At 44.9% G+C, this 16793-nt stretch overlaps 1 protein-coding gene across 5 annotated transcripts in view; it reads right to left on the bottom strand.

Annotated features, from left to right (window-relative positions):
- Positions 1 to 804: 804 nt before the first annotated feature.
- GABRA4 (gamma-aminobutyric acid type A receptor subunit alpha4) overlaps positions 805 to 16793 on the bottom strand; it is a 73723-nt gene continuing 57734 nt past the window's right edge. For all 5 annotated transcript variants that reach the window (XM_073342133.2, XM_073342129.1, XM_073342130.1 and 2 more), the window contains one exon: positions 805 to 2747. In XM_073342133.2, coding sequence (XP_073198234.1) covers positions 2214 to 2747 — 534 coding nt within the window. In that variant the 3' untranslated portion in view covers positions 805 to 2213. The remainder of the gene's footprint in view (positions 2748 to 16793) is intronic.

Genomic DNA, 16793 nt, shown 5'->3' with positions numbered 1-16793 from the left:
GACCCAGTCTGGTAGCTCTTATGTTCTTACCTCTCATGGTCTCTAAAGTCTTTTAAACTACAGGTTTCAGAGTAGCAGCTATGTTAGTCTGTATTCGCAAAAAGAAAAGGGGTACTTGTTGCACCTTAAAGACTAACAAATTTATTTGAGCTGTAGGTCACGAAAGCTTATGCTCAAATAAATTTGTTAGTCTCTAAGGTGCCACAAGTACTCCTTATTTTAAACTACAGTGTCAGATTCTCAGCGAAAGCCTGTGTCCATGAGATAGAGGTGGGAAGAAGGGCTGCAAAGATCCCAGTTGTCGTTTCCTCATTCTGGGGCATTTTTACACTGACTCTGATCCCAGAATAGTTTAGGGCAGCCTCTGGAACGTTCTAAACTACTCAAGCTGGCTGTGGCCCCCAAAGGTCCATCTGTCAGCTGGTCATTGCCAGAGCGCAGTAAAGTGTTGGCAATACCCCTTCCGCCCCTAACATATCCCCTATGCTAGGGGCTCCTAAAGGAGTGGCTTAGGAGTCAGTTATGTTACTCTATTCCAGCTGGGGACTAATCCACCCAAGCATATCCCCAAATATGCCGGAGCATAGCTGAGAATCCAGACTATTATTTTTGGTAGTCAATTGCAGAGACGTATCAGAGGGGTAGCCGTGTTTGCTGCTTTTACAGATCAAGACTAAGAGTCCTGTGGCACCTTATAGACTAACGGATGTATTGGAGCATGAGCTTTCATGGGTGAATACCCACTTCGTCGGATGCATCCATGCATCCGACGAAGTGGGTATTCACCCACGAAAGCTCATGCTCCAATACGTCTGTTAAGTCTATACATTGAAGAGAAGTTAATTTAGCTACCCAGGTGAAGTTTGTACAAGCAATTTTTTTTAAAATCAGCATATCGTCTACCCAGTATGGTAGAAAGGAAATTGATAAACAAGACCTCTGGTAGATTTAAACAGTTCACTTCATCCAAGAACTCCAAATACTTACCTGCCTGCACATTTTAACTCCAACCATTCAGGAGAGCACTTTACTGCTATTGAGCAATTTTAAAACAGGCTGGGGTGAGAGGAAAAGCACCTTACCCCATCTAGAAAAGTATTCCTCTTATTTATGTGACATGACTACTTCCCAAAGGAACTGACCTCCCTTCCTTACAATTGTACTATACCCGTAACCATAGAAAGAATGGGCAAACTCATTTTGCCATTTTAAAGCCACTTGAACTCAAACACTATTGGGTATGCATTCTGGTTAGGGAAGGCTACAAGAAACAGTGCAAAAGGGAAAAATAATGGTGAAAAAAGGAGGAGAGCAGACAGTGAAAAACAAAACAGGGGAAAGGCACCAGAGAAGGAAGAATTCTAAGCAAAACTTAAGCATCATGGGCCTGTTTCTTCTCTGTCTTACACAGTTGTAAATTAGGAATAACTACACTTAAGTTAAATATGGTGTAAATGAAAGAAGGATCAGGCTATTAAGTTGGTTTTGCAAACCCAAAAGAATTAGTTCCAGAGGTTCATAAAATCTCAGACTCCACAAGATTCACTCATCCTTTAATTCAGAGAGAATTTTCTACGTAGCGGCACAAAATACTGCTTAGTAAAAATATATGGAGTTCTCCAACTCCTTTGCCTAATTCTTTTCTACAGTGCTCCCCTCACCCCCTCTCCCGCCCACCAACCCTCCACCAGTAGGACTCCCTCTGTTTTCTTCTGTCACTACTCATTATTTCTTTCATCAGCTTTAATCTAGCAGGGAAAAGTCCCTTTCTGGCAGCATTTAAAAATATCCACAAAACAGTCACTGCAAGTCATAGTGGAAAATGCATTGCTGGACCTTGGCAGTGGTGCTGGGGGCCTCAGGGATTCGTAATAATCATTAGGGCATACTACTAAAAGTCAGTGCATGTTACACTGCATAAATGTGTGTGTCTGCATTCTATTTGCTTCCCATCACTGTTCCTCTCCTTCCCTGCCCCCCATGGCAAGTTCTGCATACCCATTTGGGGGAGATAAGTCAATTTTCTTACCCTTCACTCAGCGATGAGTTAGTTAATTGTCCCAATAAACTTGTTCATTGCGGCAGGAACCTAGCACAGAGCCTTGTAAAATAAGAATTAATGGTCTCTTTTTTAAGAAAAAAATGTTTTAAAAGAAGGAACCCTGCAACAAATGTGTTATAATAATTAAGGAAACTACTACATAGCAGCAAAACTACATTAGACTTTCTGATTTTTCCATGGTGTCCTTGGATAGATACACTACCCAGTAGACCATGTTAAATGCTCCAAATGTGACAGGAAATAGAATGCGTGCATATTTGTCTATCTTACTAGTGCCAGAGCTGGAAGCAGGGGGAGCAGGAGACGGAGAGATAGCAGACGGCTTTACAGATGCTCCCACCGTATTAGCTGTGGTCTGAATCTGCTCCAGTCTAGATCCAAGTAAATGATGAATAGATGGGGATCCAGCTGTGGTATGCTGGGTTATGCATCCAGTTAAAATTGGGGTGGAGGGAGGAGCTGGAGGAGTAGCTCTTGCAGAAGACAATGTTTCTGATACACTGAGGCGACTGAACGGGTTTGGACTTGATGCTGAAAGAGACTGGGGTGTAATGTCAGAAGACCCCTGAGTTACCCCAGAAGGTTGGGTGGAACTGTTTGCTGTGTCAGTTCGGTTCCCACCATCGGCTTCTGACTGTGCCATGGCATTTGTTCTTTTCCTCACATTTGAATTGGCATCTGTAGTCTGCAAAGTTACAAGAAATAATATTAGTCATTTTTAAAATAGACACAAATAGAAGTGATGGGAACTTTTTAAACAAGCCCTATCATGCTAATACTCATTCATATCAAAGTTAGCTTGATCCTGAAGTTCAAAGATACCATCTGCTCATGAATATGAACTTTAAAAAACCCCAAAACTATGAACAAGAAATCTCCTACTAGCTATAATATCGACATGGCCAAATCCGAAACTACCAGCATCAAGTGACATCAATTTAAACTTGATACCATTAATCTAAGGACTCTTAGCTTGTTTTTCTCCCTTTTGGGGCTGTGATTGGGCACAAAAAGCCCATACTGAGCCTCAAGGACTTAAAAGACAAATACTTGGCCCACGCTAAATGAGAGTTCAGAAGCGCAGGCAAAGGGTCGTGGACAGGCTGCAGGAGAGAGGAATGCTTCTCCAGGAAGCTAGACAGAAGGTTGAGCCTGAGTGTGGACCACAGAGCAGGTAAGGCCCCCACACATTGCCTTCTCCATCTACCCCAGGGCCCTGCTCCTTTGGACTTTTGGAGGGGGCAGGGGGGGGGCAGTTGAGAGAGACTGACTTTTTGGCCTATAGGAGCCATGCCCCAAACAGAAAAGCCCTGTTGGCAGGAAGTAGCCCAGGGAAGTGAACCTGTACTTACTACAGGGAGGATCCTGCTGCTGTTGCTGCCCGGTGGAGAGGGAGGGCTCAGGTCCCACTACCACACCCCTTTAGAGCCAAGGCCCAGATGTAGGAGGAAAGCTGAAGATTCCTGGATTTAAGGTCAGGAACAGATATTGCTACCACCCTGACAGGGAGGCCTGGGGGCAGAAGTCGGGCGTGCTAACCACTAGGCCACCCTGACCTCTGAGCCCCCATCACACATGGAAGAGAATGTGGGGAGCATAGTGTCCCAGACCTGAAAGTAGGCCAGAAAAGAGGGGGAGATGGAAGGCACAAATAGATTTTGAGAAGTTGCTGAAGTGGGCCCTGGAAAACCATTAACAGGTAGCCCAGCAACAGCAGTAGCAGAGCTAATGGCTCCAGCACTCTCTTCCCAGCAACAGCAGCTGATTAAAGAAATGGCGACACAGCAGCAGCTCATCAAGCAGATTATTACACTCATACAGCCACTTGGGGCAGCAGCAAGTCTCACCAGGGCAGGGGGAGGTGCCACCCTAATGCCATCCATCCTGGTGAAACTGACAAAGATGGGGCACACAGATGACCCAGAGGCATTCCTCCTCACATTCAAGAGAGTCACTGACATGACTCCGTGGCCAGTGGAAAGCTGGGCCAACCTATTGGCCCTCCACTTGTCAGGCCTGGTCCAGGCTGAATAATGGGTCTTTGATGTGGTAGCCACCCAGGATAACACTCAAGTCAGGGCAGTAATTCTGGGTGCCTGAACCTCTCCCCAAACCTACCACCAGTGGTTCTGTCAGGAGGAATTCTTGATTGGGACTCAGCCCTGGGCCATTGCCCAGAGTCTGAAAGAACATTGCTGGTGGTGCCAGAGGGTTGCACAGGTGCCACAGAAGGTAGGCATGGAACAGGGAGCACAGATCCTCTCTACGGGGGGTGTACATGGATTAGAAGGCAACATCCTGAAATTCTCACAGAGGTCATTGCCCTGGCAGAGAACTCTCTCAGATCCCTCGGGTCCAAAGCAAAAATGCCCGAAGTAACACCGGCATGAACCCAGGGCATATACATTACTGACCTCCGAATCCAGCCAAAGGTTCCCTGGGAACTGGGATGCCCAAACCCAGGGGTAAGGATACAAAGGTCTCAAAAGAGCCCAGAAGTCCAACCTCACTCTGTTAGGAGGGATCTGGACCCAATGGAGTGACTTTGCCCGCAGGGGCCATTTCCACAGGGAGAAGAAGTGATGGGATTGACTTCAACTGCAGGGGTTTGCTTTGCCTGTGGGCAACAAAGCAATTTTTGGCAAGACTGCCTATTCATGGATTGTATTTATGGGCAGGCCTAGACCACAGACAGCCAGGCTCAGAAGAGGGGGCCCAAGGAAAACGTTAGTCCAAGTGGACAGAGTGACCATTCAAGGACGGACAGACTCTGGCTGCAGCCAAACCCTGGTCAGGGAACCAGGGGGGCCAGGAGGGAAGCACAGAGTTATGATCTACCTCCAGTTCATCAATGGAAATATACAGCCCTACGCAATGAGAGAGATGAAATTAACTGTGCAAAACTGCACCAAGATCCTGGAGTGGCCAAAGACCTGGCCTATCTGGTCATCCTGGGGTGTGACTGGTGGTTTTGGAAGAGGTTATCCTGAGGCAGGATCCCTAGTGGAGGCAGGTTCGAGGCCAAAAGACCTCAGAAAACAGGAGATGGTCACAGTGGCCGAGGAAGGGTGCCACAAGGGGAGTTCCTAGGAGATGTCAAGGACCCAGAGGAAGGACTGTCCTTGGTAAAGGACCATACACCGGGGCCAAACCAGAGCAGTAAGGGTCCACCACTACCCCTCAATGTGGACTTGTTGTCTGGTGAGATGGACTTTGTAGCCTGGATGCAGCAGAGTATATAATACACTCTTGACCTAATGAAAGGGTATTGGCAGATACCCTTGACGCCCGAGTCTAAAGAGACAGCTGCCTTCTCCATCCAATTTGGTGGTATCAATTTAAGACCATGCCTTTTGGGCTTCCTGGGGCCACTGCCACCTTTCAGAGATTGATGGATAAAGTGCTGTGGCCACATGGGGCATAAACAGCCACCTACATTAACAGTATTTTCGTATACGGTGAAGATGGGATAACCATATAAGGCACATTATTGCAAACTACAAGCTCTTATGGAGGCAGTGTTGATGGCTAACCCAATCAAGTGCCACCTGGCTGCCAAAGTAGTCACTTACCTGTGGTATACAGTGAGAGGGGGACAATTACGATCTCTGGTGGACAAAGTCCAAGCCCTAGCGGATTGCTCCATCCCCTCCACCAAGAAGCAAGGTCACTGTTTATTGGGACTTTTGGGGATGAATCTCTGACAGTACCCCCACCTTTGCTACCATTACTGACCCTTTGATGGACCTGGTAAAGGATTCAGTACCCCTGTCATAAATATAAAGGAAAGGGTAAACACCTTTAAATCCCTCTTGGCCAGAGGAAAAACCCTTTCATCTGTAAAGGGTTAAGAAGCTAAGACAAACTCGCTGGCACCTGACCAAAATGACCAATGAAGAGACAAGATACTTTCAAAGCTGGAGGGGGGGAAACAAAGGGTTCTCTCTGTCTGTGTGTTGTTTTTGCCGGGACCAGAGCAGGAGTGCAAGTCAGAACTCCTGTAAAAAGTCAGTAAGCAATCTACTTAGATATGTGTTAGATTCTGTTTTATTTAAATGGCTAATAAAATAAGTTGTGCTGGAGGGAATGTATATTCCTGTTTTTATGTCTTTTTGTAACTTGAGGTTTTGCCTAGAGGGATTCTCCATGTTTTGAATCTGATTGCCCTGTAAGGTATTTACCATCCTGATTTTACAGAGGTGATTCTTTTACTTTTTCTTTAATTAAAATTCTTCTTTTAAGAGCCTGATTGCTTTTTCATTGTTCTTAAGATCCAAGGGTTTGGGTCTGTGTTCACCGATGCAAACTGGGGTAATAAACTCATTTTATCAAACCTTCCCCAGGAAAGGGGGTATAGGGCTTGGCGGGATTTTGGAGGGAAAGACATTTCCAAGCGGGCTCTTTCCCTGTTATATTTGTTAGACGCTTGGTGGTGGCAGGAAAAAAGTCCAGGGACAAAAGGTAAAATAGTTTGTACCTTGGGGAAGTTTTAACCTAAGCTGGTAAGAATAAGCTTGGGGGGGTTTTCATGCAGGTCCCCACATCTGCACCCTAGAGTTCAGAGTGGGGAAGGAACCTTGACAGCCCCAATAAATCTGTTGGATGAAATACTGTGATGAGACATTCAAAGCATTGAAAGACCAGTTGAGCCAGGAACTGGTGCTATTCCACCCAAAGGTCACAAAACCATTTATTATGCAAACGGATGCAGTCGACGTCAGGCTCAGGGCACTGCTGTCTCAGGAATTCAGTGTAGAAGAGCATCCCATCCTCTGTCTCAGTAGAAAGTTGTTCCCCTGGGAGGTGGCATGCTCACTCACTGGAGAAAGAGGCCCTGGCTCATTCACTGGAGAAAGAGGCCCTGGCTTAGTCACTGAGAAAATCAGCTGTTGATGTCCTGTGATATTACTTATGGGGGCAGCCCTTCTGACTAGTAGCAGACCATGCATCTCTCCTGAACTCCATGAAAGACCACAATCTGTCCATCGTACAGTGGTATCTCACGCTGCAGCCATATAGCTTCCATGTCTCCCAATGCACAGGCAGGAAAAACAAAAATGCCAATTTCTTTTATGAGCCAGAGGAGATGTGGATCAGCCCTGTGACATCACAACTTGGTGGCTGAGTGGGAGGGTATGTGATGGGGTATACAAACCCCACATAGGGCCCAAAAGTGTTAAAAAGACAATACTGGGACCAAGTAGCCTTGTCCGGCCAGGCTTGCTGAGCATGCACCACCTGGAGGAGCCGGTTAAGTGGGGGCTCAGAAGCCCAGGCAAGGGGTGATGGACAGGCTGCAGGAGAGAGGAATGCTTCTCTAGGAAGCTAGACAGAAAGTTGAGCCTGAGAGGGGACCACCCAGCAGGTAAGGCCCCCCAGACCGTGCTTCTCCAACCACCATCCCCTCTGAGAACAGTAGGTCCTGTAGGGCCCTTGGACTTTTTTGTGGTTGTTGAGAGACTGAATGCACTATAGGGGCCAAGCCCCAAACTGAAGGGCCTCCTGATAGGAAGTAGCCCAGAGAAGTGAACTTGGATTTACTGCAGGGAGGACCTGGCCAGTGTTGCTTTCCACAGGGCCCTGGATTGGGACGGCCCAGGTCCCCATACCACGTCCCTTTAAGGGCTGAAGCCCAGATGCTGGTGGAAAGCTGAAGATTACTGGCCTAAGGTCAGCAACAGATATCACTACCGCCCTGACTGAGGGGCAAGGGGCCAGAAGTCAGGTGCACTAACCACTGGACCCCCTTGCCCTCCAATCCCCCTATCACAACAACATTCATATTTTTAACTCTGGGCTCAGATTCACTGGTATGTTCTTACTCCTTTGGTGATGTAAAACAGCTCTAAATCCAGCTCTTGATAAACCTGGTTTAGCTGCTTTGTATCACTGGTGCAACTCAAAGCAGCTGGAATTTACCAGGGAATCTGGCCCCTATTCTCTAAGTTGACACATTGTGGCCCAAGGATTCTGACACACTGTACTCTCCTAGATGCCACTTGTGGTAATTGCTGGCAAATGCTGACTTTTCAAAGGCAATGACTGCACTCCACATACAGTATTTTCAACCTCAAATTATGTTATGAAGCAAAAAACCATGCAGATTTAGAATTACTGCTATTAAAAGGCCAAGTGGGTGGAAACTTCTCTTTATGTACTCCATATACCCTTTCACAGCATGCATTTCATCTTGGCAACAGAAAGTTAACAACTACTTTATATTCAATTAGACATTTTTATTTTGTTGAAAACAGCAGAAAAATCGATGTTCACCCCAGTTTTTTGTTTTAATCAATATACATATTGAAATACTGAAAAGATCTAATATTGAGCTATTACACTAAGTGAAACACGTACATATCCCTCTACCAAATGATTACATGTCATGTCATCTCTGTACTGTGATTAAAAAAAAAACCCCATCAAAACCCACTATATATAATACACTAGCATTCCTTTCCTTCAACTAATATCCAACTAACATAAAAAATAAAACATTAAAATGTGACTTAGAAGCGGAAATGAACAGGTCTAAGAGCAAACAAGCTAGAATTCCAAAGTCACGTGGCTATTTACCATCACCGCTAATGAACAAACTGCAGCAGACCTCATCAACGAGGGCACTACTCTCGATAACTCCTGTCCGTCTGACTAAACACACACACACACCTCGCTCCAAAACAAGCAAGTATATGAGGAATTCAGGAAAGCCATGTTTGGCAGAGTGATAACAATACTTTGAAAACAGACTGCCATTTCAATGTTGCATCCTCAAGGCACTGTACCAATCTTAGCTATTTAATACATTTAAGTAGCAATCACATAAAAACAGAGCTGTTGCAAATGTCACATCAGCAGCTTTACTGTGGTGTTCTGCATGATAATTTGGGGCCAGATTCATATAGGGACTTTGGTGCCCCAACTGCTACTTGAGCCTATATCCAACATTTAGGCAGGACTGACATTCAAAGAATTCCCACTCAGCTGCCACCTAAGCATATAGGTGCCTAAACACACCCAGTGCCTAAAAAACTTTTCTGCTGTAAAAGTTCCCTAGATACCTATATTTCTGGTTCTGGGCACATGCACTGCTGCCTCACTTGAGGCATCTGGAAGTCTAAGCCCCAGCGTGATACCCAAAGCAAGGGAAAATACGAGTTCAGTGCTCACCTACTGGATTGGGGCCTGTAGTTATGTTGGTGATGATTATATAACTTTTAGCTCAGTCAGACCATTCACAGGGGATGTGGGAAACCCAGGTTCAATATCCCCCTCTGCTAAGGCAGAGGAATTGAACTGGCAACTCCTACCTCTCAGGCAAGGGCCTTAACCGCAGAGCTATGGGATAGTCGGGGAGGGGGTTCCTCACTCTCTCCTTTTGAAGCTGAAGCACTTTGGATAAATAAGGAGCCACTGGACCAGAGAGAGAGAAAGAATGACTCTGTAGCCTGGTGGGTAGGGCCCTCACCAGAGGGTGGGAAAGCCAGTCCCCTTGCTCCTATCATTATTTATCCAAAGGGTAACAGCTTCAATAGGAGAGACTGAGGGAGCCCTACATCAGAAAATGCCTTTGCCCAGTGGTTAGGGCACTCACACCTGAGAGGTGGGAGATCGCTGTTCCAATCCTTTCTTCTCATCAAGCAGAAGGGAAAGACTGAATCTGGGTCTCCCACATCCTAAGTGAGCACTCTAACCACTAGGCTAAAAGCAGCGTAGCTTCTCCTTTTCCTCCTAAGCAGAAGCTCCTAACTCCCTGAGAGGCGTGAGGCTTAGGGCACACCCCTCTCCTCTGCAGCTCCCTGCTCAGAGTGCTGGCTTCAGCAAATTCCATTCTTAGGTGCCTCTCTCTCCCCATTCACTCTAGAAGGAGCCCAGATGCCTACCACAGCCTTTGTGAATCCCATGCTTTCCTGGATACCTAAAAGTCATTAAGTGCCTTTGTGAATCTCTCCCTTGGTCAACAGATTACCTACCATAGCAAACCTGCTTTATGTGGCTTGGAGGAATTAATGATACACAGCTAAATGATTTTTCTGAAATGTGGGAAAACAATTTTGTATGTCTGCCAGCAATAACTGATTCTCCAGACTCACGCTACAGTTGAACTGATGGATAAACTGGTCTCATTTGTATGAAGAGTACTGAACCAACAGATTCTTCCAAAATGTGGGAAAGGACAATAAAGAAGAACTTAAAAGATTTCCTAATATAGCCCATAATCCTTAATGAAAGAAAAACACAACATGCTGAAAAGAGCTGTTATCACTACTAGACAAGTTTGAACATTTAGGGGTAGCTCTAAATAAAGCAACAAGTTCAGAGCAATCTAAGTTAGGGGAGGCCTTGTTCCATCTAAAATTGAGTCTACATTTCCAGCTATCACAAATACATACAACCCCTAAAAAGGCACGGTTATTTCGAGATGTTAGACTTTCTGAATGAAAAGGAAGCAATTTTCAAATCTAGAAAAGAAATCTTGAGATAAAAAATAAATACAATGGTCACAGTTCCTATAAGAAGTCAGAGGTTACAGTGTAGAAGTACCTTCACAGATAGAAAATACCAGCTACTGAAGGACTGTTTATTCTAGCAGAGAAAGACATAACGAGAGTCAATGGCTGGAAGTTAACCCTAGACAAATTCAAACTAGAAATCAGGCACAATTTATTTTTTTCAGCAGATTCGGTGATTAACCACTGGAACAAACTATCTAGGAAAGAGGTGGATTCTCCATCTTTGAATGTCTTCATATCAAGATTGGTGGCCTTCATGGAAGATATGCTTCAGCTAAACACAAGTTAATGGGCTCTGTACAAGGGTAACAGGGAAATTCTGTGACCTGTGTTATTCTGGAGGTCAGACTAAATGATCTCAATGTTCCTTCCAGCCTTACAAATCTATGTAACAATCGGGGGGCGGGGGGAGAGAGATATCTACTAATATTAATTAATTCTTTAAAAAGTCTCCTTACCCCTTTTGTGTCTGATGATTGCAAACACCAGAGCACTCAAGCTTTACTGGCAACATGTATGCGGAAAGTGAATTTCAAAGATTGCATGTGCAAGTTTTCACAGAAACTGAAATTTTAACTTCAAACATGCAAGTTCTAGCACCAGAAGTGCTTATGTAATCAGGGAACACAAACAGTGCCATGTGACTGATCTGACCAATCACACAAACAATACAGCTCACATTTGTAGTATCAGTAATCAGTTTATAGGTTAAAGTTTTTTTAAAAGATATTCCTCAAATAAACTCCAATAAGGAATACATTTGAAGAAACTGTGTTCTGCTTGAAGATTTCCCATAAACAGAAAAAAAAATTAATTCATCGAATATGTGTGTTTCAAATTGTGTACTCTGCTTTAGTCCTGACAACAAAAGCTCAACAGTAACTTTCAAAACATCAACAAAAGAAAAGGCTAAATTGCAGGATCATAAAAATATAACAACTCTCCCTTTAGCACCAAGACCATGAGCTGATATATTGTAGAATTGTTTTTTTTTTCATAATGCAAATAATGTAACCATGACATTTTCTGGTTGCAAAATGTTCTAGTTTTAGAGTATATTTCATGCACACACCTGTACCTGCTATCCTCAAAAGTTTACATGTTCTAATCTAAAAGGTAAAACACAGTCCCTGCAATTTCATATATGTCCTCAAGAAATTGACGTCAATGTAACTGGCCGCCCACAGCATATGCCAGTTCAGTTGCAATATGTTTATTTCAGAATCTCTCTTAGGTTTTAAATATCTCCTTTTCCATTGCCGGCTGCTAATTGCCTTGTTTGTTTATTTATTTATGGTGCTGCAGCTTGAATAAGTGAAGGGCTGAATTACTGTGTAAAAAGAAGGGGAAATGATACTTCCTGAAAGAAACACTAATTATTCCATTTGAAATAGAAAGGCTAAGTCATTATTCAAAATGTATGCTGCATGCACGGATGTGCAGTTTGCATACCTCTGCAAGAGGGTTGCTTACAATCCCAAGCAGATTTTAAGATATCTAAATGAAAACTAAAATAAAATTATACATTCTGTAAGAGTTGGAATGTGTATTTGCTGTGACATCGCTGTAAGCTGACTGTATACCAGACTGTGCACATCACATGTCAGCTGAAGGCTTGCAAAGCTTAAAACAGATGTGATTTACTAACGAGCGCTGTCCAAACCAACAGTGCTGGTTTGCAGAAAGGATAGCACTGGAGTTCTTAAAATGGGAGCTGGTATTAATCTCTTATGTACAGAGCTATTAGCACATAATACATTTTGGCTCTACTTGGGTGACATCCACCTGCAGTGCAGAGGGCCAGCCCAAAGCCCTTTTTACTATATAATCTCTGTATGGGGAGAGAACTGGGGCGAAGCAGCTGTATAAGAGTGCCTGCATTCTCCTCCATGTTCCACAGATAGTGTCTCCATGGCAGCCCTGCACAGATCAGCATGGAAGGCTACGATGTGGGTGGGCAACAGGTTTGATCAGCATTTATATGAATCCATTAGTCTCACATATCGTGCACACAGAGGGGTACAGCCACTATTCCAGCCGATAGGCCGGGCTAGGAGTTGTGGAGAAACAGTTGCACACTGGTCCCAGGTTGGGAGTTTTGGATTTAAGCACCCCCCACCCCTTTCTGCACTTTACCTGCAGAGAGTCCGGTTACTTGAGTTTTATGTGGATGGAGAGAATTTTGCCCGTTATGAATAGCAAGTCTCCAATCAGTATGGGCTAGATTGTAAAACAGCTGCATGGCCCCAAGAGCAAAGAATGAATTATGACTCAGAGTCACAATTCATCCCCTGGCCCCCATTTGCCCTGTCATTTGTTTTCATGGCCTAGCTTAATTCTGCCCCACTCCCCACCTGTGCGCCCAATCAGCTACTGCTGCTTGTGAATAAGAGGAGGTGAATCCAGGGTTCCTCCTACTTCCTACTCCTATCCATTCCCTCCCCATCCAGTTGATCTTGGCAAGGAAGAGCCCCAGTTTTCCCCATTGCACTATGAGAAGGAGGGGTGTTGGGGTGGGGTGGTGGGATGAAGGGGTGGCTACTTCCCTAAACAGGCAAATAAGGGCAGGAGCAATCTAATCCTTTAATCACGATGAAGCCCTGTTTTGAAGTTGTCTTAGCCACTGAAAATGGGCTAACCACGTATTTAGACTATTTTCCTGCAATAATAAGAAAAAAGTTTAAGTATACAGAGAGAGAGAGAGTCTGTTGTTCACACTAAAATTTACATTTCTGAAGACACCATACAGATTACACTTCATTTTATACCATCACTATATAATATTGTACAATAAACCAGAATAGTGTGTGCGATTCTGGTGAATGTTGGACATCATCTGCTGGCACCATAAAATGCCCAATACCTGGAAATTAGAAAGCATATTTGGAGATTTTGGGCCAAATTCTGTTCTCAGTTACACTAGTATAAATCTGTTATCAATAAAGGGGATTGCACTGGATTTTCCACCAGTGAAACTGAGTTTAGATTCTGGCCTTTGAATTACAGTTTATCCTTAAAATATGGATAAACAACTATAATATAAGCAAAGACGAGTCATATTACATTGCATCCAGAAAGGCACTGATTTCAGCCAACCCCATAACAGTTAGAATGGCTCCTGAAAGAATATCAAACAGCACCAGCAAAAGCAACAATAGAAGTGTTTAAAAACCCAGTCCAATTCCACTGAGGTGAATGGGAGTTAGATAAGGCACTACGATACCAACCACAATATAGACCTAATATAGCATTCCACTTCTACATGAAATGTTTCCCGAAACTGTGCAGGTCTAGAAGTTGTGGAGTATGCCCCTTGGTGAAAGGGATGGGACAATATCATAATGACAATACTAACAGCACAAGGAAACATTGTTATTCATTTTTGTTTAGAGCACCTATTGCCACAGCAGCAAAGCATTTGAATACCCGAATTACACAAACCTACAGGCAATGGGTAACATTTAAAGTCTTGGATTTTGGAGGTATAAGAACTAGTGGGGGAAAAGCTAAAACTAAATGGCTTTGAGGCAACCTAGAAGGTGCAGTGATTATCCAACTAAGGATTCACCCCAGAGAAAAGCAGGGAGCAGTACAGCCAACCTCCACCACAGAAGGGCAGCTTTAAGCTTCCGTTGATTGAGGCTCCGTATAGAGCTCTCCAGCAGTATACCCGGGACAGTCTCTGAATGATTACCAGGCATCAGGATCATGATTGGGACATGGATGGTTGTGCCTAATTGTTGGAGCCCTGGAGGTGGCCAGGCCTGGATATCAGAGGAGAGCTGAGCCAAGCTGGAGTTGAGAGTCAGGACCATGGGACATCTGGGGACATGGTCAAGAGCAGAATCAAGGTTGGGAACCAGGGATCAGAAGCTGAAAATCAGAGCCAATGAGTGAGTGGGAGACAAATCAGGAAGAAGAGCTGGAAGTCAGGGCCAGGGACCAGATGCCAGAAGCCAGAGCCAATACAATGGAGACATCAGGAAGCAGCACCAGAAGTCAGAGCCTGGGGTGTCAAGGATGGAGAAGGGCAGGAACTGAAGTATCATAGAATATCAGGGTTGGAAGGGACCTCAGGAGGTCATCTAGTCCAACCCCCTGCTCAAAGCAGTACCAATCCCCAATTAAATCATCCCAGCCAGGGCTTTGTCAAGCCTGACCTTAAAAACTTCTAAGGAAGGAGATTCTACCACCTCCCTAGGTAACGCATTCCAGTGTTTCACCACCCTCCCAGTGAAAAAGTTTTTCCTAATATCCAACCTAAACCTCCCCCACTGCAACTTGAGACCATTACTCCTTGTCCTGTCCTCTTCTACCACTGAGAATAGTCTAGAACCATCCTCTCTAGAACCACCTCTCAGGTAGTTGAAAGCAGCTATCAAATCCCCCCTCATTCTTCTCTTCTGCAGACTAAACAATCCCAGTTCCCTCAGCCTCTCCTCATAAGTCATGTGTTCCAGACCCCTAATCATTTTTGTTGCCCTTCGCTGGACTCTCTCCAATTTATCCACATCCTTCTTGTAGTGTTGGGCCCAAAACTGGACACAGTACTCCAGATGAGGCCTCATCAATGTTGAATATAGGGGGATGATCACGTCCCTCGATCTGCTCGCTATGCCCCTACTTACACATCCCAAAATACCATTGGCCTTCTTGGCAACAAGGGCACACTGCTGACTCATATCCAGCTTCTCGTCCACTGTCACCCCTAGGTCCTTTTCTGCAGAACTGCTGCCTAGCCATTCGGTCCCTAGTCTGTAGCTGTGCATTGGTTCTTCCGTCCTAAGTGCAGGACCCTGCACTTATCCTTATTGAACCTCATCAGATTTCTTTTGGCCCAATCCTCCAATTTGTCTAGGTCCCTCTGTATCCTATCCCTGCCCTCCAGCGCATCTACCACTCCTCCCAGTTTAGTATCATCTGCAAATTTGCTGAGAGTGCAATCCACACCATCCTCCAGATCATTTATGAACATATTGAACAAAACCGGCCCCAGGACTGACCCCTGGGGCACTCCACTTGACACCAGCTGCCAACTAGACATGGAGCCATTGATCACTACCCGTTGAGCCCGACAATCTAGCCAACTTTCTACCCATCTTATAGTGCATTCATCCAGCCCATACCTCTTTAACTTGCTGACAAGAATACTGTGAGAGACCGTGTCAAAAGCTTTGCTAAAGTCAAGAAACAATACATCCACTGCTTTCCCTTCATCCACAGAACCAGTAATCTCATCATAGAAGGCAATTAGATTGGTCAGGCATGACCTTCCCTTGGTGAATCCATGCTGACTGTTCCTGATCACTTTCCTCTCATGTAAGTGCTTCAGGATTGATTCTTTGAGGACCTGCTCCATGATTTTTCCAGGGACTGAGGTGAGGCTGACTGGCCTGTAGTTCCCAGGATCCTCCTTCTTCCCTTTTTTAAAGATTGGCACTACATTACCCTTTTTCCAGTCATCTGGGACTTCCCCTGTTCACCACGAGTTTTCAAAGATAATGGCCAATGGCTCTGCGATCACAGCCGCCAATTTCTTTAGCACTCTCGGATGGAACTCGTCCGGCCTCATGGACTTGTGCACGTCCAGCTTTTCTAAATAGTCCCTAACCACCTCTTTCTTCACAGAGGGCTGGCCATCTATTCCCCATGTTGTGATGCCCAGCGCAGCAGTCTGGGAGCTGACCTTGTTAGTGAAGACAGAGGCAAAAAAAGCATTGAGTACATTAGCTTTTTCCACATTCTCTGTCACTAGGTTGCCTCCCTCCTTCAGTAAGGGGCCCACACTTTCCTTGGCTTTCTTCTTGTTGCTAACATACCTGAAGAAACCCTTATTGTTACTCTTGACATCTCTCGCTAGCTGCAGCTCCAGGTGCGATTTGGCCCTCCTGATTTCATTCCTACATGCCCGAGCAATATTTTTATACTCTTCCCTGGTCATATGTCCAACCTTCCACTTCTTGTAAGCTTCTTTTTTATGTTTAAGATCCACTAGGATTTCACCGTTAAGCCAAGCTGGTCGCCTGCCATATTTACTATTCTTTCGACACATCGGGATGGTTTGTCCCTGTAATCTCAACAGGGATTCCTTGAAATACAGGCAGCTCTCCTGGACTCCTTTCCCCTTCATGTTAGTCCCCCAGGGGATCCTACCCATCTGTTCCCTGAGGGAGTCGAAGTCTGCTTTCCTGAAGTCCAGGGTCCGTATCCTGCTGCTT

The sequence above is a fragment of the Lepidochelys kempii genome, chromosome 4 (genome assembly GCF_965140285.1).
Source record: "Lepidochelys kempii isolate rLepKem1 chromosome 4, rLepKem1.hap1, whole genome shotgun sequence".
Taxonomy (NCBI): domain Eukaryota; kingdom Metazoa; phylum Chordata; order Testudines; family Cheloniidae; genus Lepidochelys; species Lepidochelys kempii.
The sequence above is the reverse complement of the archived record's forward strand: the minus strand, read 5'-3'. Positions and strand labels throughout refer to the sequence as shown.